We start from the raw sequence: 23,283 nt of genomic DNA, 5'->3' as shown, positions 1-23,283 counted from the left end.
CGTGCTGAGTCATCAACCAGGACCAAGCCGTGGCCTCTTTATTAGGAACAGTCTCAGGTGGCCTCATGCAGCTCGCCTTGCTGCTCTGAGAAGGTTTTTGTCACGTCTCCTGGTTTAAATAAAGTTTGTTCACTTTAGCTGCTCTCACATTCGAGGATCAAAGAGTTAAATAAAGTCTTTCAGTCTGAGTCGTTAATAAAAACTCGGAGGAGGAGGCTGAAGGAGCTTTAGAGACAAAACCACAAACGAGTCATTTTCCTAATCTGTACCAGATGGCTTCATTCAGCCTCACATACTTCAGAGAGAGAGGGAGAGGAGGGCGAGGGTGGCTCCACCCAGGCGCAGCGCCAGCCCTCGCTGTGTGTGATTGGCTGGCTGCTGACAGATTAGGCTGGATTAGAGCAGCAGCAGGGGTCTAATCCGGCCCACCAGCAGATCAGCGAAATGTTATCAGATCTCTGCGGAGTCCGAAGGAGTCCGGCTGCTCCCGCGGGCGGAGCTCAGAGCCCGAGTGTGGGAGGGAGGACTGCCGGCCTCCTCCAGCTGTTTCTCCTCCGGATTCTTCGAATGTTTCCTCGCCTTGTGTCATTTTCTCTTTCTTTAGCAGAAATCCTTGCTCCTTCTGTCTGTCTCCTGTGTTTGATGGTTTCTTATCAGTCAGATAGAACATGAAACGGCGAGTGACGTGAGGTCGTCTCAGTTTCTGTCTTCCTGTTTTTGCTCGTTATTCACTGAACTGCAACAGTTGCTCTATTTCTGTCCCGTCGTCGGGATATTTCTCACCTTATCTCAGTTATTTATTTATTGTTTGGTTAAATTCAGTTTTCTTCTTTCTCATTTTCTCTGTCTTTTAAATGGTTCATTGATCTTTTGTCTTAGATTCTTCATCGCTTTTCTTTTTTAATTCTTCACTTTTTCTTCTATCCTGTGCTCTGATTGGCGGGTTTGTAGTTTTTCTTCTTCTCTGTTTTTAGAATAAACTCACTGTCTCACCATTGATAAGCTGAACCCGAGTCTAAATAGAGATTGACAGACAACATGACTTTTGCGCATTGCATGCCGGGTACTAGTGGCAAAACAATCCAAGTACAGCATCAAATGTTTGCATTTGCAGCACCGCAAAACCTTTCCGGTTCCAATACCTTCTTGCTTTTTCTTTGCCCCCCCAAAAAGTTATGTACAAAACGAAGGAGAACAATGCCGGTCCGTACAAAGACGGACTTGATGAAAAGTCAAAGGAAAGATACGAGGAAAAAATCAAAGGAGTGAAAGGGTCAGACCCTTACGAGCACAGAGTGGACAAAAGACGTTAGCGTGCTCCCCAACTTTCACCACGCTCATATTTATAATCATACGGTTCTTGGAGTGAGTGCATACACTCATGAAGTTTAGTAACTTCAGGTCACTGCAACAAGCCCAGGTACAGTTTACCGATGGATGGGTGCAGGACCTTGAAATGCACCGAAAGAAAGACCATCGTACAAACAAAGTTTACCAGTCTCACAAATCGTCTTCATAAATACACATTCGTTAACCGTTTATTAATAGGACCTTTGAGCTCAACGGTAATTAATTAGTAGTGGAAATAATTTCTGGTTCATCACAGAAATGTAGCAGTGACAACAATACTGTATGCTGTAATCGTACTGGACAATTAGTGATACAAAAAAAACCTGTTTTATCCTGTGTATAAAAGTAAATGTTTTTGTCAATGTACCATAATAACAGAAGCGAAACGCAATATTGTGTCAGGACAATTCACTGTTTATGCACAATAAATAAAGGAGCATAGCACGACAATTTCTGTTCAGCACCAGACTTGCTTGTAACCTATATCACCAATTAAGTTAAGAAAAATGACGTATTAACTACTACAGCAGACTGACCTTTGTGTAAATGCTTGGAGCAGACTAACCTGTGAGCTGGAGTGTTCTGGGACGTTATATTTGCTCTTTGAATGGCTGCAATCCAGGCCACCCGTCGCGTCTTTGTTACTTCGGAAACATGGCTCGAACTATTTCTCTTCAACGACGTAATCCGATAACAACCGATCTCTTTACCCGTCGGCTTCCCGTGGCTGTCATGCGACCGGCTATTGCAGTTAATAATACAACAGCTTCTTGACATTTTTTGTGTTTCTTTTTATCGCTGTGTAATTGATTTCAATTGAAAGCCTGCGAGCACTAGTACCTCTTGCCACGAGTTCCCAGAATCCTTTGTGGTTTTACCCCTGAATCACGTCACATTTTCAATCTCTATACCCGCCTCCATCATATCAGCAGGCCTGTGGGCTACAGCTCCCACTGTGTGACTTTATTAAACACACGAGGGGGGATCTACGTTACAGTCCTCCTGTATTTGTTGGGCAGGTCGGGGGATGGTTTGGTAACATTTAGCCGCCTTCAGAGTGAATGGTAGCATCACACAGTCACAGATACCTGCTGATCAGTATCATCCAATCAAACTCGAGCTCTGCCTTCTTGGATGCTCTGCAGTCTTTTGTGGTGAGCGTGGATACATACCAGTGCATTACTTAGAGCTTTTCTGATTCAAGTCTTTCTGCAGCTTCCATAAGTGACATCTTGTGTGGAGCTTACACATAAGATCATCGGTGGTTTGATGGCTCGTTACCAACGTTTCATGTCAGGAGCACCTTTAGAAATATATTTACTTAGAAAGTAAAGGCCACACCCCTAATCATGTAGACTTTAAGCCTTGAACCAGGTGGTGTTATGAACGGGGACATTATCTATCAAGACCAGCTGGGTCACCTGTGTGTGGGCGGGACACACCTGGTTTAGTTGATTACTTTGGGCTGAGATCAGTGTGATCTTTATTGATTATTGATTGGACACTGACACAGGTGTGCACTTTGAAATTAGACTTTAGTTTGGGTTTGTCTGTAAAGGGTTAAAACTCCTGTACAAGTTTTAGGAGAGGACCATTAACAGTTATTGATCAGAGGACCGGAGAATAAAGAGGGCAGGCGATCGATCACTGAACATTATGATTAATTACACCTGCTACACACATACACACAAGGCAGAGTGTGTGTACCCTCAGGCAGCGTTTTCTTCTCTCTCTCATCACTCTACCAGCGTACACACACACACACACACACACACTCACACACACACACACACACACACACACACACACAAAGAGGGTGTGGAATGTGATGGAAAGACTGCGTGTGTGTGTGTAAGAGAGAGAGATCCCTGGAGGTGTGTGTGTGTGTTTGTGTCATTTCCTGTCGAGGCGAAGAAGAAGAATGCCCGACAGCGTGTGATCCCTCTGAAACTCTCAGCTTTGTTTCTGTGATGAGATGAGGGCGAACAAACGGAGCGGGACGGACAGACAGGAAGACGGCGAGCGTCAGACTAGCTCGCCGTAAGCAGCTTCCACGCATGTAGAAACGAGAGCAATGTGAGAACATGTTTCAGTCGGACTGAATACAGCTGACGTACAGTGCTGCTGTCAGAGTAAAGGTGGACGGTGTCAGAGCAACAGTGTTGTAAATCAAGCGCACCCCTCTGTCTTCTAGCTGTTTACTTCCTTTGGGGAGAACATGAGTGTTGAAGCTCAGCAGTGTCCTGCAGGTGATCCTTACCTGCACCTTCACCTGTGGTTTGACCTTTCATGAATGATCAGTTAACACAGTTCATTTATAAAGGTGTTACGACCCGTCTAGGGCCAGGCCATAACATGAGCGAGGCACTCGCTTCCCCCCCAAGACCCAAGCAGTCACACGAAACCAATCCGTTAGATATGAGGTGATTTATTTACAATGTGAATAAAGAGAACCAAAACGGGAGTGTCAACACTTCAGGGTGAGCCAAGGCCAAAACAATAAACAAAACAAACCTACACAAATCCCGCACCCCTGACCTTACCAAAACAAAGTCAAAAATAAAGACAGAGTCTGACCTCCTTAACTAACTCAAAACAGGAGAAAACGGGTGATCAAAAGAAATGGCAGCTCACCCCTACCCACTCCACTTCCACAACTTTCAAGCGTATACTGCAGCCAGCGGCTACCACAGGACTACTGCTGGGTGACGAGGAGAAACGCGAGGGCCTCTCCCGCTGTAGCACTCCAGCCTCCTTTTAATGGGCGGGTCCTCCAGCTGGATCCAATCACGCCGGGGCAGTATATCCACGCACCAATCGGAACAGGGCCCTGGCACAGCTAAATTAACATAGAAAAAACACAACACCTGCACAAACAAACACATGGACATACAAGTTCGTAACACCCCCTTCCATAAGATTTAAACAATCCTCCTATTGTTTAATTCCTAAACTACAAAATCGCTCTCGACAGGGCGTCCGCGATGACATTTTCCGTCCCTTTCTTATGCTTGATCTGCAGGTTGAAGTCTTGCAAAAGAAGGGACCAACGCATAAGTCTCTGATTTGAGTTTTGCATCTGGGAGAGAAATACCAATGGGTTATGGTCAGTGAACACTTGAACAGGGATAGAGCTGGATCCGATATACACCTCCTGGGCTTTGCCAACCAGTTTGCATTGCAACAGCAGCGGCCAAAATTCCTTCGGCCAGCTTAACGCGGCCGCTATACGCTCAAAAGCGTTAAAATAGGAATCCACTTTGGCCTCACGAAACGGGGGAACCAGTTTAACGTGCCTAGTGATGTCAAAACTTATTGGGACAGCGGTGGACGTACTAGGATGACTAGAGGCAGATGTGGAGGGCTTTCGCTCCAGCTCCAAAGCTCTGACACGGAGGTGCATTGCTTGTACCTCAAGCTCTTTAGCACAGGTTTCCACCTCCCTTATACGGAGGGTCAAACGGAGATCTTCCGTAGACCGCCCCGCCAGGGGTTCCCCGGCCGTACCAGACCCAGCTGCTTCAATCTTTGCCCCAGCAGCATCAGAGTCCGCCTCGGCTGCGTCAGAGTCCGCCTCGGCTGCGTCAGAGTCCGCCTCGGCTGCATCAGAGTCCGCCTCGGCTGCATCAGAGTCCGCCTCGGCTGCATCAGAGTCCGCCTCGGCTGGTAGCACGTTAACAGGCCCTTTGGCATCCGGCCCCGGCTCAGCCTCCGGAGCCACCTTCACACCCCCGCCATCAGGCTGCTCTACAGCTGCCTTCGGGGCAGGAAGGATGCCTCGCTCCACCAGCTCTGCACACAAAGCGTCCCTAACCTCTGCTTTGCGGGCACCATAGGACACTTGAATATCATAACAACTAGCAATAATAAGCAAATCCGCCTTCCTGCACTTCACTATTTTATCCCATGAAGGCGAAGTAACAAAATCATCCAAAGAAAACTCCATAATTCCACACACCTACCACCCCCACACCCAAGAAAACCGCCAACAGACCAAACACACGCGAAAACCCACAGAAAAAGGCAGAGGACGAGCCCCCAATTCATGTTACGACCCGTCTAGGGCCAGGCCATAACATGAGCGAGGCACTCGCTTCCCCCCCAAGACCCAAGCAGTCACACGAAACCAATCCGTTAGATATGAGGTGATTTATTTACAATGTGAATAAAGAGAACCAAAACGGGAGTGTCAACACTTCAGGGTGAGCCAAGGCCAAAACAATAAACAAAACAAACCTACACAAATCCCGCACCCCTGACCTTACCAAAACAAAGTCAAAAATAAAGACAGAGTCTGACCTCCTTAACTAACTCAAAACAGGAGAAAACGGGTGATCAAAAGAAATGGCAGCTCACCCCTACCCACTCCACTTCCACAACTTTCAAGCGTATACTGCAGCCAGCGGCTACCACAGGACTACTGCTGGGTGATGAGGAGAAACGCGAGGGCCTCTCCCGCTGTAGCACTCCAGCCTCCTTTTAATGGGCGGGTCCTCCAGCTGGATCCAATCACGCCGGGGCAGTATATCCACGCACCAATCGGAACAGGGCCCTGGCACAGCTAAATTAACATAGAAAAAACACAACACCTGCACAAACAAACACATGGACATACAAGTTCGTAACAAAGGAAAAAACCCTAACCCTCTCCTGTTCATGCCAGTCTAGCTCATTAAACTAAAAGTACCATGCAGCACCAAACCAACAATCAACCACATCAGCTGCTGACAGGACTTGGATCTGGTGATCGCCACACTCCTCCCCTAAGGAAAAGCGACTTCTAGACTGAGTAATATTATTATTTTTTATCATTTCATATTAGTTCTTCGTGCTGTGATGTGTCCTCCTCTTCATCATTGGTTACAAATGTCAGCAAGTTTTTGTTTTGATCCTCCCCGCCTGTTTTGCTGTTACGTTCCTCGGGATACCCAGATGTTAGCAAAGTATTAGTGCTGGTGTCTGGAAAGCCCAAAAAGTTCTCATCCACAGTTTCCTCCTCGAATATTTCTTTCAAATGGTGTTGTTGTTGCTCCTCCAGTTGTGTGGCTGTGGGATAACAAGGTGTTAGTTTTGAGACATGGACTTTTATATCCTCCCCCAAATCCTCCAAAACTACTGGACCAACCTGCTGCACCACCCGGTCCTTGCCATTTGGGAGCCAGCTTGGCAGTGAAAAACTGTAAAGTGCCAGGAGGATTGCCATGATTTATACATTGGGGAAACCAAACAGTGTTGTGCGGAAGGCACAAAACAGAAGAGCTACCTCGTCAGGCCAGGACTCTTCAGTCTATTTACACCTACAGGCCAGTGGACAGTTTCAATGATGAGGATGTACACATCCTGGATAGGGAGGAACGCTGGTTTGAGGAGTGCTGTGATTGCAGCCATTCCCCAACTCTCTGTGAATGGTACTCATGGCCACTGATCAGTGGTCTTTGATCAATGATCTTTGATCAGTGGTCAATGGTCCTTTTGCATATTAATGATCATAAACTGACCTCACAGCCTGTTGTTAGTCAGTGCTGCTGGTGTCAGTCATTACTGTTTATAAGGTTGGAAACCTGCAGTCAACTGAGACTGAAGGAGTTCAACTCAATTCAAATTTCAATTATATAGCACCAAATCACAACAATGGTAGCCTCAAGGTGCTTTATATTGTACAGTAGATCATACAATAATACATACTGTACAGAGAAAAAACCCAACAATCATATGACCCCCTATGAGCAAGCACTTTGGCCACAGTGGGAAGGAAAAACTCCCTTTTAACAGGAAGAAACCTCCAACAGAACCAGGCTCAGGGAGGGGCGGGGCCATCTGCTGTGATTGGTTGGGGAGAGAGGAGGAGGACAGGATAAAGACAAGCTGTGTAAGAGAGACAGAGATTAATAACAAGTATGGTTCAGTGCAGAGAGATCTATTAACACATAGTGAGTGAAGAAGAAACACCCAGTGCACCATGGGAATCCCCCAGCAGTCTACAACCAACACTGAATCCTCCCTTAGCTGTAATAGGTGTAGTTGTGGCTGTCCTCTTTAGCATCTACATGGATGTTAAAATCACCCACAATAATGATTTTGTCTGAGCTCAGAACTAAATCACATATAAAGTCTGAGAAATCAGACAGAAACTCTGTGTAAGGCCCAGGTGGACGATAGATGATAACAAGTAAGACTGGTTTCTGAGTTTTACAGCTGGGGTCGACAAGGCTATGTATCAGGCTTACAAAGAATTAAAAGTCTGTCTGGGTCTTTGGTTGATTGATAACCAAAGACCACTGAGTCCACAGATGTCAAGCTCAGAAGGAGAGAGTTCCAGAGTCTGGGGGCAACTGTGGCAAAAACTCTGGGTCCCAATACAGGATCTTGTGGTACACCATAGCTCTCACGTCTGTGTAAACAAAGTCTTGTAAAAAGGTGAGTGAACTGAGTTTTCTTTTGGATCCTTACCTCGCATGTGTAATGTTCAAACTCTTATTTTGAAATTACCTGAAGTACACAGGTACGCCGGCTGTATGTGCGTGTGCTAGCTTAGCAGTTGACAGTTACGTGGATGCGCTGATCCTTATGTACTGAATAAAGTAATCTGTATGACAACTCCGAGGCGATTTCTCCATAAGTATTGAAGCCAAAACAGCATGAACCTCGGGACTCCTCTATTTCTGATCGTAGATCATTTTTAAGCAATGAGATGACGTAATGCTGGGAATTTGTTTGCCTGAAGCTCATCTAATCAGTGTGTCATGAATCTGTCCTCTCACAAACTAACTGCAGATTGTTAAAGTTAACCTAACTTGTGAGTTAAAAGTGTCGCCAATAAACTGCCTTCTTGTGAGTAAATGCTTCGAGTGTCTGTCCCGTTTGTAGCAACCGAAAATAAAATAAATTCATAATTATAATAAAGGTCAATCAAATGGACCAATATGACAAGGCCATGATGATCCACTTGGTAAAATAAATTCGCTTGGCATCTTTCTTAGCCTTAAGACAACAACTCTGATGGCTAAAGATCCAAACGGAAAGAAACCACCGGCAGAACCAGGCTCAGGGAGGGAGGGGCTATCTGCTGCGACCGGTTGGGCTGAGAGAAGGAAGACAGGATAAAAGACATGCTGTGGAAGAGAGACAGAGGTTAATAACAAGTATGATTCAATGCAGAGAGGTCTGTTAATACATAGTGAGTGAGAAAGGTGACTGGAAAGGAAAAACTCAATGCATCATGGGTATCCCCCAGCAGTCTATTGCAGCATAACTAAAGGAGGATTCAGGGTCACCTGGTCCAGCCCTAACTATATGCTTTAGCAAAAAGGAAAGTTTTAAGCCTAATCTTAAAACTAGAGATAGTGTCTGTCTCCTGAATCCAAACTGGAAGCTGGTTCCACAGAAGAGGGGCCTGAAAACTGAAGGCTCTCCCTCCCATTCTACTTTTAATAATAATAATAATAATGGATTGGATTTATATAGCACTTTTCAAGGCACCCAAAGCGCTTTACAATGCCACTATTCATTCACACACTGGTGGAGGCAAGCTACAGTTGTAGCCACAGCTGCCCTGGGACTGACAGAAGCGAGGCTGCCATATCGCGCCATCGGCCCCTTTGGCCAACACCAGTAGGCGTTAGGTGAAGTGTCTTGCCCAAGGACACAACGACCAGGACAGAGAGCCCGGGGATCGAACCGGCGACCTTCCGGTTACAGATATGCTTCCCAACCCCCTGAGCCATGGTTGCCATGGCTCAGGCGGCTTTAAATACTCCAGGAACAACAAGTAGGCCTGCAGTGTGAGAGTGAAGTGCTCTAATAGGGTGATATGGTACTACAAGGTCATTAAGATAAGATGGGGCCTGATTATTTAAGGCCTTGTATGTGAGGAGCAGGATTTTGAATTCTGGATTTAACAGGAAGCTAATGAAGGGAAGCCAATACAGGAGAAATCTGCTCTCTTTCTAGTCCCTGTCAGGACTCTTGCTGCAGCATTTTGGATCAGCTGAAGGCTTTTCAGGGAGTTTTTTGGACTTCCTGATAATAATGAATTACAGTAGTCCAGCCTGGAAGTAATAAATGCATGAACTAGTTTTTCAGCATCACTCTGAGACAGGATATTTCTAACTTTAGAGATGTTGCACAAATGGAAGAAAGCAGTCTTACATATTTGTTTAATATGTGCGTTGAAGGACATGTCCTGGTCAAAAATGACTCCAAGGTTCCTCACAGTGTTACTGGAGGCCAAGGTAATGCCACCCAGAGTAAGAATCTGCTTAGATACCATATTTGTAAGATTTTCAGGGCCGAGTACAATAACCTCAGTTTGATCTGAATTAAGAAGCAGAAAGTTAGCGGCCATCCAGGTCTTTATGTCTTTAAGACATTCCTGCAGTTTAACTCATTGGTGTGTGTTATCTGGCTTCATGGACAGATAGAGCTGGGTGTCATCTGCATAGCAGTGTAAATGTATGCTATGTCTTCTAATGATGCTGCCTAAGGTAAGCATGTATAATGTAAACAGAATTGGTCCTAGCACTGAACCCTGTGGAACTCCATAATTAACCTCAGTGTGTGAAGAGAACTCTCCATTTACATGCACAAACTGGAGTCTATTAGATAGATATGATACAAACCACTGCAGCACAGTACCTGTAATACCTACAGGGCGATCGTGGCTCAAGAGTTGGGAGTTCGCCTTGTAATCGGAAGGTTGCCGGTTTGAGACCCGGCTTGGACAGTCTCGATCGTTCTATCCTTGGGCAAGACACTTCACCTGTTGCCTACTGGTCAGAGGGCCCGGTGGCGCCAGTGTCCGGCAGCCTCGCCTCTGTCAGTGCGCCCCAGGGTGGCTGTGGCTACAATGTAGCTTGCCATCACCAGTGTGTGAATGTGTGTGTAAATGGGTGGATGACTGGATATGTAAAGCGCTTTGGTGTCCTTAGGGACTAGTAAAGCGCTATATAAATACAGGCCATTTACAGCATGCTCTAATCGCTCTAATAGGATATTATGGTCGACAGTATCGAACGCTGCACTGAGGTCTAGCAGGACAAGCAGATGATCTGTTAGCTGTTTGACAACTACTCTTTCAAGGGTTTTTGATATGAAAGGAAGGTTGAAGATTGGCCTATAATTAGCTAAGACTGCTGGGTCTAGAGATGCTTTTTGAGTAAAGGTTTAACTACAGCCAGCTTGAAGGCCTGTGGTACATAGCTGATTATTAGAGATAGGTTGATCATATTTAAGATCGAAGAATTAATTAATGGCAGGACTTCTTTGAGCAGTTTTGTAGGAATGGGGTCTAAAAGACACGTTGATGGCTTGGAGGAAGTAATTATTGAAGTTAACTCAGAAAGATCAATTGGAGAAAAAGAGTCTAACTTAACATCAATGGTACTAAGAGTAGCTGTAGATAATATTACATGTGTGGGATGATTACTGGTAATTTTTTCTCTAATGATAAAAATTTTATTTGTGAAGAAGTTCATGAAGTCAATACTAGTTAACGTTAAAGGGATTGTTGGCTCAAAAGAGCTCTGACTTTTTGTCAGCCTGGCTACAGTGCTGAAGAGAAACCTGGGGTTGTTCTTATTTTCTTCAATCAGTGACGAATAGTAAGATGTTCTGGCTTTGTGGAGGGCTTTCTTATAAAGCAGCAAACTATTTTTCCAGGCTAAATGATGATCCTCTAAATTTGTGACACGCCATTTCCTCTCCAGATTACGAGTCATCTGCTTTAGGCTACGTGTTTGAGAATTATACCACGGAGTCAGGTACTTCTGATTTGAGGCCTTAGTTTTCACAGGAGCTACAGTATCCAGAGTCGTACGTAGTGAGGAGGTGAAATTATTAACAAGATGATCGACCTCTGTTGGGGTAGCGTTCAGATAGCTGCTCTTTCACGGTTCTGGGTCAGTTCGACACAGCATTTTAAGTTTATTATGTTTTGGGTTTATTTTTGCATTATGGAGTGTTTTGGGGTTCTGTGGTGTTTTGATTATTTACGATAGATTATATTACTGTGGTTCTGGTTTAGGGTTTTGTTCACAGGGTTTGTGTTCTCATGTTTTGTGTGGGTTTAGTTCTGTGTCTGGTCTGCGTCTTTGTGTAGTGATGTCTTGTTCCTGTTTTATTGTGAAGGTCTGCGTCTCATGTGGGTGTGTTCAGTTTACCTCCCTTGTCTCGTCTCGTTAATTACTCCCAGCTGTGTGTAATCTCCCCGTTTCTCTTAGTGTATTTAAGTCGTGTCTTCTGCTGTAGTAGTCACTGATCCGTCTGTGCATCCATCGTGTTTCATCCATGTGTTCTCCCTGCTGTCCGTCATCACTTACCTCCGCCCATCCTTCTTCATGTTCATGTCCTGGTTCGTGTTTTGTAATTTAGTTGTTCCCAGTTCAGATAGTCTGCAGTCCAGTTTGCCGTTTTTCTATTTTGTACTTTACTTTCAATAAACCACCTTCACACCTTTACAAGCAGTCTGTGTTTGGATCCCTCTTCATTATCTCCACACAGCTTACTTCACTCGCTGTGACATGCTCTGCTCTATGAGCATTGAAGATGATAACAGTGGGTGGATTATATTCTTAAACTTAGTTACAGCGCTTTCAGAAAGACATCTACTTTGATAAAGTCTACTCTTCACCGCTGTGTAATCAATTATTGTAAAAGTAAATGTTATCAGGAAATGATCAGACAGGAGAGGGTTTTCAGGAAACACTGTTAAATGTTCAGTTTCTATGCCATATGTTAAAACAAGATCTAGAGTGTGATTAAAGTGGTGGGTGGGTTCTTTTACATTTTGAGAGAAGCCAATTGAGTCTAATAACAAATTAAATGCCATGTTGAGGCTGTCATTTTTAGCATCTACATGGATGTTAAAATCAGCCACAATAATTATTTTATCTGAGCTCAGAACTAAATCAGATAAAAAGTCTGAGAAATCAGACAGAAACTCTGTGTAAGGCCCAGGTGGACGATAGATGATAACAAGTAAGACTGGTTTCTGAGTTTTACAGCTGGGGTGGACGAGGCTAAGCATCAGGCTTTCAAATGAATTAAAAGTCTGTCTTGGTCTTTCATTAATTAATAGGCTGGTGTGAAAAATTGCTGCCACACCTCCCCCTCGGCCTGTGCTTCGAGGTTTCTGGTAGTTAGAATGACTCGGGGGTGTTGATTCATTTACACTAACATAATCATCCTGCTGCAACCAGGTTTCTGTAAGGCAGAGTAAATCAATTTGTTGATCAATTATTAAGTCATGTACTAACAGAGACTTGGAGGAGAGAGACCTGATATTTAATAATCCACATTTCACTGTTTTACTCTTTGGTTCAGATGTGGATACTGTATTGTTCTTTCTTTGTAATTGTTTATGTTTACGTTGTTTATTGCTGGTTTTTAGTTTGTTTTTTGTCTGTTTGGAAGCTGACACAGTCTCTATGGAGATGGGTTTTTGGGGGGTAGCAGGAGGAGAGAAGCTGCAGAGAGGCGTGTAAGACTGCAACTCTGCTTCCTGGTCCCAACTCTGGATAGTCATATTTTGGGAGGTTTAATAAATTTGTCCATATCTCTAGAAATGAGAGCTGCTCCATCCAAAGTGGGATGGATGCCGTCTCTCCTCAGGAGTCATCAGGAGTTCTTATTTATTGAATTTTATTATTCATTGAATTTTATTGTTTTATTTATATTTTGATATTGCTAGGGATGATGCAATGATCGGGGACCATTCTTCATTTCGTTGTTCTCGTGACAATGACAATAAAGTTTCTGATTCTGATTCTGATCAGGAGTCACCTGATGATGATGATGATGATGATGATGATGATGAAACGTTCCTCCCACTGAAGACATCCAGGTGAACAGAACCAACGTTCTGGGGGATTTTCTGTTTCCTCACCTGGATGATTGAGCATCAGAACATGTCACTCAGAAATGTTGTTTGTCAGCTGGTGTATAGTGTGTGTTCAGATGCCGCACACAGCAGCAGCTGGAGAAGGGCAGCCAATCAGACAAAGAAGGATTAATCTGAACTCTGAATCATGCAAAGTTGCTCTGGTAGAATAAAGCGCAGGATGTCGACATGAAACATTAAAACCACACGTCAGAGTCACAGTCCGGTCTCTCTCACACTCACACACACACACACACACACACACACAAACAAACACACACAAACACACACCTCTTTCTGCAGTGTTGGGCGATCATGAGATGAGATTGGTTTTCTGTTGGAGAGAGAGAGCTTACTGTGTGTGTGTGTGTGTGTGTTTGTTATATAGATGCACATGGATAGAAGCAAATGAAACAGATTGTGTCTGGTATCTGTTGATGAGCTAACACTGCCCAGCGGGACGAATGTGTGTGTGTGTGTGTGTTTAATGTGCCTTCTGTTACAAAGAAAGAAAATGAGCCTTCCCGCTATTTAATGTCAACGCTTTCAGATGACGGCTCCTCACACACAGGCGCGTGTGCGTGTCGGCATGAATGGAAGGATTTAGACATCTTTGAGTCACAGAGGAAGGAGGAGGTTTACATCTATTATTCTCCTGTGTGTGCGTGTGTGTGTGTGTGTGTGTGTGTGTGTGTGTGTGTGTGTGTGTGTGTGTGTGTGTGTGTGTGTGTGTGTGTGTGTGTGTGAGAGAGAGAGAGAGAGAGAGAGAGCATGCTGGGAAATGGTAATGAACTGGAACTGTCTCACTCTGAAGAACATTATATGTTTACAAGCTGCTCTCTGCTGACGAGCGAGAAACAAGGTGGAAGTGTGACTTGAACGTCTGTATCAATGAAGCGATTAATCAATGAGGTGATTGATTCGCTGATTACTGGTCGAGCGTTCGGGTTTCCTGCTTCGTTCTGAGGATGTTGGTGCGTCTTGTACATCAGTAAATGAATGGCAAACGGGCCGCAGTCTTTCTGTAATGGAACTAAACACAGTACAAACACGCGTGACCCAGTTACTCTGAATACATCATCACATGTAGGTGCAAAGTATACGAGCTGATAATGTGATTTCAATAAATAAGTATAAAAACCCACACCTGGAATAAATAATGGGAGAAAAATACTAATAAAGTCTATAAATAAAAATGTCCAGATGAAAGTGATGCAGCAGTGAGTAGCAGAGTCTTTAGAGCTGATTAAACTTTCTGTGTAATTATTTCAACAGCATGCTACACACAGAGTCCTGTGGGGGTCCCATGGGGGGCTGTTGGGGGCTGTGGGGGGCTGTGGGAGGAATAGACTTGAAGAAATAAATATGTGGTTAACGTTCCAGCTGATGTATGAGGAGAAAGAAGGAACTGCACGAGCCTTAAATCAGTTCCAGTGTCCAAGTATCCAGAAGTGTTTCTACACCAGCTCTAATTTCTGTTTCTTCATCGGCTGGAAGACAGAACACAGACTGGAGACTGCTCACCTAGTTAATTTAAAGCATGGAGTGGGGTTCATATCGCAGGTTTTACTCTTTACTTCTCATTTTCCACAGTTCATAACAATAATCATAAGATTCATTTTATATCATCCAAATAGAGAGAGGGGGAAATAACAGCCTCACTTCTAAACCACTGAAGAAGAAATGATCGTATTGATGAGGTTCTGTAAGCACAGTGTAGTCGATCCTGTGATCGCATTAATGTGCCATTAGTATGCAGCATCTCCGTGTCTCAGTCTTTAGGTGGGACTTGCTGTGATGGAGGTGATGAACCCACTAACTCTGCTCATATGAGTGAGATCCAGCCAGGTTTCTGCCGCCGACCAATGTTTGTCTCATCGTCAGTGGGGCTGTCCGTAGATATTTGAGCCTCTGTGGATCCGAGAAAATCCAAATTTGTTTTTTGTCTGCTGTACAATCTTTGGAAATGGTTCCAAGAAATCACTCAAAGCGAACCCCGTCCGCAGCCTTAAAGCCGGGGCCTTCAGGAACAGTTTTTCCTTAATCCTATCTGTGGTTTCACCTAGGGCTGCTCAATTAATCTCATTTTAATCACGATTACGATCTGGGCTTTCAACGATCATTAAAAATTATTAGCACCTCCCTCATACTTTACTCTCGCGCTGCTCCGTGTGGCAAATCGAGCGCACCTCTGTGCATTTAAGAGGACCCGAGGGAAGCTCGGAAAGCTAAGCAGAAGTTATTTGGAGAGGAGAGTGACTGCCGTTGGTTGAAAAGAGAGGTAAAAAAAAAACTTCAGTGGTGTGGAAACATGGGTTCGCGGAGTCAGACGTGGATCAAGTAGACATAGTGTGTAAACTTTGCTACAGTGTAGCTGCACCACAGAGCAACACTGCAAAGTTCACTAAACATAGATGTTTACATTTTTCATTTATATTTTATATTGCAAACATTTGCACTGTTCAGTATTTGCACACTATTTTATATTATTTTTTAAAGTCATTATTCAATACATTGTTATTGTTAACCCTTTAAAGCAGGTCAGAGCGGCACGCTCCGTTTTGTGTAACTATTTTTGAATCCCTGTAGAACCGGAACCATGTAAGCTAGCACAATAATTTTTTTTGCATATGAAACCAGAGGAATTGTACTTACATCTTATGCCATCAGCTTGTCCTCGGTCACGGTTTCCTTCCACATAAAGCTTTGCAGAAATTGCATAAAAAGCGCTTGCAGGAACAAAAACATAATATTCCAGAAACACGCTTTGCCGATCTGATCAGCTGTTCGTAACACTTCCCACATTGAAACAGACGTCAGCGCGAACTATCGCATGTCCGCCATTTCCTGCCCGAAACAGGAAGTGACGTCATTTTCGTGGAAAATGTAGTTTTTTACTTGTAGGCTTCAAAAGCCTATACTGGTGTTTTTATAAGTCATGTTTGACTTTATGCTTTTCTGAATAGTTTCTGGGATGCTTAGAACTCGAATTGCACTGCTGGAAATAGTTTATTTTGATGCACCTGCTGTTTTCTTTGCAAATTTGCATCACAGGATTGTTTTTTCGTTTTTCCTGCAGTATATAAAAATTGCTGTATCTCCAAAATAAAACTATGAAGACACTCAAAATAAATTTCCTGTTGTTGTAAACTATTTTTTGCAACTTTATTGTATTTAAAGTTTTGAGGGATAAACCTCTTAAATTTCTCCAAGTAGAAATATATGTAAAAACAAACAAAAACGATTTTCAATTTTTTTGTAGTTTATTGCACTTTTTTGCAATGAATGTAGTTACTATGGGCTATAACAGTTGTATTGATGCATAGCAACTTGAAATGCTCCCACAAATGGCACTACAACATGTAAAAAAATAATATAAGCTCTGGCGGACTTGGTTCTATGGTAGGTCTTAAAGGGTTAAATAAATATCATCAAATAATCGAGATCTCAATTTCAGTGAAAATAATCGTGATTATCATTTTTGCCATAATCGAGCAGCCCTAGTTTCACCTAAGGTAACTGAGCATCTGTCTGTCTCTTTTTCAGCTTGTCTATCTGGTCGGTCTCCTGACTGCACGCTGGTCCAGTCCAAAGAAGATGACTTTGACTGGGAGCAGGGAGACACCCGAGACCGATTGGCCACCCCCTGGATCCCTGCAGGTACTGTTTGTCTTTCTGAAAGCACCGTCAGGGCCCCGCAGTCCTCCTGCAGTCCTCCTGCAGTCCTCCTGCAGCTCAAAGGTTCCCTGGGTGCTCCTCAGCACGATTCCCTCTAAGCTGAGCGCATGACTGCTGACAGCGTCTCCACATGCAGAAAATCAGCGAAATAAAATAAATACATGTATTTACTTTAATTCCAATTCAGGCTGTATTTTTTTTTTGTGCGCAGCGCAGATTTTCTGTGTGGGAACACCATGTCAGCAGTGTGCGATTGCTCATGCGCTCAGCTTAGAGGGAACATTGCTCCTCAGGGAACCTTTCTGGGTCTCCTGAAGCTGGGTCTTGGTGGTGCATGCATGTCTTCCTCTGACTCTTAAAAACCCTGAAGTACGTTTGTGTTGTGACACACATACATTGGTCATCAGCATATCTTTGCCTCTCCGGTTCTGCTGTTGCTCATTTAATCAATCCTGTGCTCGATGAGCCGAGGCTTATAAGTACTTACTGTTTACAACAAGGTGCAATCCTCTGGGTATGTCGTTAAACAGCTCGAAGAGATGCTTGAGTCTGAAAACAAACTCTGGACTACTGAAAGCAGGAACGCCGCTCTAAATGGGAAATGGCTGCATCAACCAGGTGCAAGCCTGATCCAATCACAGAGCGCCAGACCGAGCTGTGTACGCATCAGTCTACAACCAAGCCCCCAACCCTTTGTCAGACACACGGGCTTCACACCAACGCCCCTATAAATGGCATGTTTATGCTCTGCATGCCTAATGGCGTTACCTGTCACTGCGTGCCACACACCTGTAACACGGTCAGTTAGGCTAACCTCGGTCGTGACCGTAATTCGTCCCGAGCAGCCGAGGACGGCGGTCGTAACCAGACAGAGAGGGAGTGTTCTCCCTATAATCAACTATTGTACAGGTCCTTAAACACAGCACTGCAGCGCTTTGCACCTGAAGGCAGCACTGAGGGAAAAGCTGCTGCAGCCTTCCTTTTGTCTGCTATTGACCTGCCACTGTGTGTGTGTGTGTGTGTGTGTGTGTGTGTGTGTGTGTGTGTGTGTGTGTGTGTGTGTGTGTGTGTGTGTGTGTGTGTGAGCGAGCCGCCATTTGTCACATGCTCACAGAGGTTACCCTGCTGACGAATGAGAATGCAGCACTCTTAAATCACAGAGCCAATCACGTGAGAGACAGGCTGACCGAGGACACACAGAAAGGAGGTGGTTACTGTCCTGTTTAATGTGAGTTATAGAGGAGGTGGAGGAGGAGGAGGCGAGAGGAGAGTTTGTCACCTTTACTCTTTTCCAATAAAAGAGGGTTTTTGTGTGTTTCACTGTGTGTGTGACTAATTGCAGCCAATCCAAGCAATCAGAGAGCAAACAGCTTCTCTCCCAGTGGACACACACACACACACACACTCCTCCTCGCTTCGATCTCCTCCTGGCTGATGTGTGGAGCAGTGAGCAGGACAAGACAGGGCATTAAATCTAACACACCCTCCACAGCAGAGGCCAAACTCAGCCTTCTCCCAGCTGAGCTTGCTTCGGAGGAAAAACTGACCAATCTATTCAATTCAGTTTTATTTATACAGCGCCAAATCACAACTACAGTCTCCTCAACGGCGCTTTATATTGTACAGTAGACCCTACAATAATACTAGAGAGAAAAACCCAACAATCATATGACCCCCGATGAGCAGCACTTTGGCAACAGTGGGAAGGAAAAACTCCCTTTTAACAGGAAGAAACCTCTGGCAGAGCCAGGCTCGGGGAGGGGCGGGGCCATCTGCTGCGACTGGTTGGGGTGAGCCTCAGCTTCACCCGAATCTGAAGCTGAGGTTCTGTTTGGAGGTGATGGGTTCAACCAGAGACAGCTGTTATCGGGTCAGAGTTCAGAGCCGCAGTTTGTTAAAGCTGTTAATAAACCTCACTGATCTGGAGACAGTCAGTGTTAAAACATCTGGAACATGTGGAGCTTCGTGGAAGCACAGACACAAAGCAGTAACATGCAGGAGTGATCTCAGCTCGTTTGTCAATTTCAGCAGCTCACATCTGATTCTTTAAATCAAATATAATGTTTCAGGCCAACGGCAGGCGGTGCTTAATATTTATTTGATATTTGTTCTGGTGCCTTTGGGCGCATGCCTCTCTTCTGTCTGTGTCCGAGGCTGCCGAGGACCAGCGTCGCTCCACCGCCTTTACTCTAAAAACAGACACTTTATCAATGGGACTTCTGCATGTGATATCGGTGGGAGGAAAACATCCACACAGACAGCATTCTCCAGTGAAAGTGGTGGTTTAATACTGCAGACACACACACACACACAGAGCTGCAGCGAAGAATCGATTGACCAGTGATTGCAGGCTCCATTTAATGTTCTTATAAATGGTACAAGTTCAATCTAATCTGAGCCATGTAGCGCCGGCTTGCTCTCTGCTGTCAGTGTGAACAACAGTAATCTTCCCTAATACTCTTTCCTGCTGCACACACACACACACACACACCGTCTCAGCCTCTGGACTGACTATGTTTCTTGCTCTGATTTCTTTCTGTCGTTAGCTGTTTGTTACTGCTCACGACGAGCTGATAAACTTCATCCCCTCCTCATCGTCAGCCTGTTCCAGCTGAGATTTTTAGATCATTTAACCTGATCCTGGAAAGCAACTTTGCTAATCTTTCTCTTTGGTGACTAGCACGTCTGGTCAGCTAAAAATAAACGAGTCCAGACCAGATCAGATGCTGGTAACGCCATGACATCACGGGTATATTTAGCTTCCTTACAGACCAGCTGAAGCAGCTGAGTGCAGTGAGCCAACAGTACAGTAATTATTAGTTTTGCAGGGAAAGCAGTTGAGGCAGTGGAAGATGTTCCTGAGGTTTGTTTCTAGTTTGTCAAGTTGAAAACCAGATGTTCATAAATAACAGTCTTCAGAGCCTTTCAGTGTTCCCAGTTCAGTTAGTCTGGTCCATTTCTACAACCTGTTTACTCAGTTTATTAATAGCTGGGTCAGTCAGACCTACAGCCAACAGTGACAACAGGAATATCAGGGCGCGTTTCCAGAGCTGTGAGAAAACAGGCTTGAACCCAACAGAGTCTGGACCTGAACCCAACGGGGTCCAGATATGAACTCAACAGAGTCTGGACCTGAACCCAACGGGGTCCAGATATGAACCCAACAGAGTCTGGGCTTTAACCAGCTTTCTCTTGGAAATGAGGTGCACATTTCAATGAGACTTTTTACCCGTATAAATAAAGGATAATAAATACAACCCAGCAATGTCCAGTCCTGATCGCCACACGGTCTAACCTGACTAAAGGATTCTGTGAGTAAGAACAGGAGAACCATCCAGGTGAACTGTTTATTTGCACCTATGATATTATACCTCAGGGAGGACACCCCTACAGCAGAAATAAGCACTGTTTGGGTCTTTAGAGTTAATTTTCCCCATTATAACACCTGTTCACATTTCATTAAGGCTTAAACTTTATTAAGGACGTGGCTTCTCGTTTAAGGTTCATAATGAGGTCAACATAAAGATTAACTGTAAGTGATCCACATTTTGCTCTACAGGTTCATTCTGCTGTCTCTGGACAGTTTTTAATTGATTCATTTGCAGGAGGACTTTGACCCGAGTCAGAACCTTCAGATGTGGCCCACTGGTTCTTCACAGGTGCTGTGGTGGTGCTGTTTGCTGGTTCTATGAGGTTCTCCGGTCGTTGTTTATTTCTGTTTTTTGCTCCAATAAGGGTGGGGATACACACACACATGCAGTCACACACACATGCCTTTTGGTGAGTGTGTGTGTCTCTGTGGGGTTCAGGGTATATTAATATTTCTAATAGGGCTGTTATCAGCTCACTGCCAGCTGTACACAGCAAACACACACACACGCAGGGAGGCTCCAAGGCAAATATATACACTACACACACACACACTCGGTCTGTCTGTTGTGTGATAACTCCCACAATGCCTTTCTGTGTCAAAGAGACCTGGAGGTCAAAACCACTTTTTTCTCTCTGTGCGTGTGTGTTAAAAAAATACAAGCTGTTGTAAACAACACACACACACACACACACACACACACACACACACGAGTGTGCAGACACACAGTTTGTGGCTTTAAAGTGAATTTGAAAAGAGATTAGACACACACACACACACAGCTGCAGGTAAACACTGTTTAAAGGTGGGTGAGAGAGAAGAGAGTTTAAAGTTTGGACTGTTTCACAAATAAATGAGAGAAAAGAAAACTCAGTGTGTGTGTGTGCGTATGTGTGCGTATGTGTGCGTGTGTGTGCGTGCGTGCGTGTGTGTGTGTGTGTGTGTTTTGGGTTAATTAGTGTGTTAAAGGGTTTATCAGCGTGTCGGCATGCAGTAGATTCACTCTTTGAACATGACTCTGTGTGTGTGTGTGTGCGTATGTGTGTGTGTGTGTGTGTGTGTGTGTAGTGTATAAAGCCACTATCAGCATCCTGCCAAAAGCAATTAAAGCCTCATTCAGGGAGTTTAAACACATGGAGTGACTGCAGCTGAAATCCGACCAATCAGAGGAGAGGTCACACTGACACACCAGCTCCCCATTGGCCGATTTAAGTAAATGTGGGACTGCTCCTTCAAACCTGTTGGCCGGGGATTCTGCCCGACGTTTGTGTGGATGCTTTCAGAAAGTTTAACACACATTCGCCGCCTGAAATAAACCTCTGAGAGCAGGAAACACACACACACTTCCTGCTGTGTGTGTGTGTGTGAGAGAGAGAGTAAATACGGTGCAGCTGCCTCTCCTCACGTCTCGGTACAGCTCGGGTAATAGAATTACTGCCTCCATCTGCGCGCGTGTGTGAGCTGGGTGTGAGGTGATTGGTTTACAGATGGTAGGGGTCGTATATTATTGGCCCACAGGTGAGAGGGGGCGGGAGGTTAACGAGCAGAAGAAACGCCAGGACACGAACGGGGGCTGTGTGTGTTTGTTTCTCTTTCTGCCTATGGTCTGATTGGACGATAGCGAGAAAGAGGAGGCGGAGCTGTGTCTCAGGTGCAGAGAGTTTGAAGCGCTCGCTCGGGCCTTTGAGAACGTGATGAAGATCAAGTTTGGCCGAGTGTTCGATCCGAGCGCCTCCACCTCCTGCAGCTCTGATTGGTCGGTTTGGTGTTCACTCACTGATTAGCAGCAGCGTTTTCTAGCACCACCACAACATGCCTCATTCACACTTTCATACAAATACTAACATTCACACTCCCATGAATGCATCAGCAGTAACTCAGGGTTCAGTGTCTTGCTTGAGGACTCTTTGGCCTGGAGCAGCCAGGGTTTGAACCGCCGACTGGTAGACGATGTACCTCCTGAGCCACACCCACCCGTGTCTTTCTCCACCCATAACCTGCACCTAAACGCAGACAAACAGAGCAGACCCCAGCCTTGCTCACAGGATCAGACCCTGAGCCGGGCCCCTTGGGCCCACTCACACCTCATACCTGAAATCTTTCTCTGCTGAATCACACACTGCTGTTTGCCCTGCAGCATGCCTCAGTTACTACAGAAACAGCAGACACACACAGCACATGCGTGTGTTTACCCTGACACACCTACAACTACACACACACAGATGTGTGACCAAAGAAGTCAGAATAATCCCTAGGAGCTCCACAGACACGTCCACACATCAGCGACGTCATTCACCTTTGAATGAAGGTGTTTCAGTGCCTACATGTATCAGCTGACAGCACGCTGACACATGTGACCATTTCACAGTCCGAGCTCTGACTCTGGGTTTTTCAGGCTATGACGTGCTGGGAACTGTGACACAGTTAATTCTGCAGAGTGGCAAAAAACAAACACAACAAACTGCTGTCATCATTTTACAGAAACAAAGAAACATGGCATTACATGACTGTAACACAGAGACGTCCAGGTCACACAGGAAACGACCATAATCCAATCATTCTGCCTCATTTCTGCTCTGCTCTACTGACTCTTTGATGTTTGAAAAATGTCCTTCAGAAAGTGATGATGAGGATGATGAAGATGGTGATGGTGATGAAGATGGTGATGATGAAGATGATGGTGAAGATTGTGATGAAGATGGTGATGATGAAGATGGTGATGATGATGGTGAAGATGATGATGAAGATGGTGAAGATGATGATGATGATGATGATGGTGAAGATGATGATGAAGATGGTGAAGATGATGATGATGATGATGATGATGGTGAAGATGATGGTGATAATGGTGATGATGATGGTGATGATGATGATGATGATGGTGGTGGTGAAGATGATGATGATGATGGTGAAGATGATGATGGTGAAGATGAAGGTGATAATGGTGATGATGGTGATGGTGGTGATGGTGGTGATGGTGGTGGATTGTGTTCATGTGTGACTGATGGTT

General features: G+C 44.7%; 1 protein-coding gene across 9 annotated transcripts in view; it reads left to right on the top strand.

The window, feature by feature from the left end:
- The window catches only part of LOC113029555 (receptor-type tyrosine-protein phosphatase mu-like), a 224,660-nt gene that overhangs the window by 24,860 nt on the left and 176,517 nt on the right, over positions 1-23,283 (top strand). For all 9 annotated transcript variants that reach the window (XM_080306872.1, XM_080306870.1, XM_080306868.1 and 6 more), the window contains exon 2: positions 16,772-16,885. In XM_080306872.1, coding sequence (XP_080162998.1) covers positions 16,772-16,885 — 114 coding nt within the window. The remainder of the gene's footprint in view (positions 1-16,771; positions 16,886-23,283) is intronic.

The sequence above is a fragment of the Astatotilapia calliptera genome, chromosome 9 (genome assembly GCF_964374335.1).
Source record: "Astatotilapia calliptera chromosome 9, fAstCal68.1, whole genome shotgun sequence".
Classification (NCBI taxonomy): domain Eukaryota; kingdom Metazoa; phylum Chordata; class Actinopteri; order Cichliformes; family Cichlidae; genus Astatotilapia; species Astatotilapia calliptera.
The sequence above is the reverse complement of the archived record's forward strand: the minus strand, read 5'-3'. Positions and strand labels throughout refer to the sequence as shown.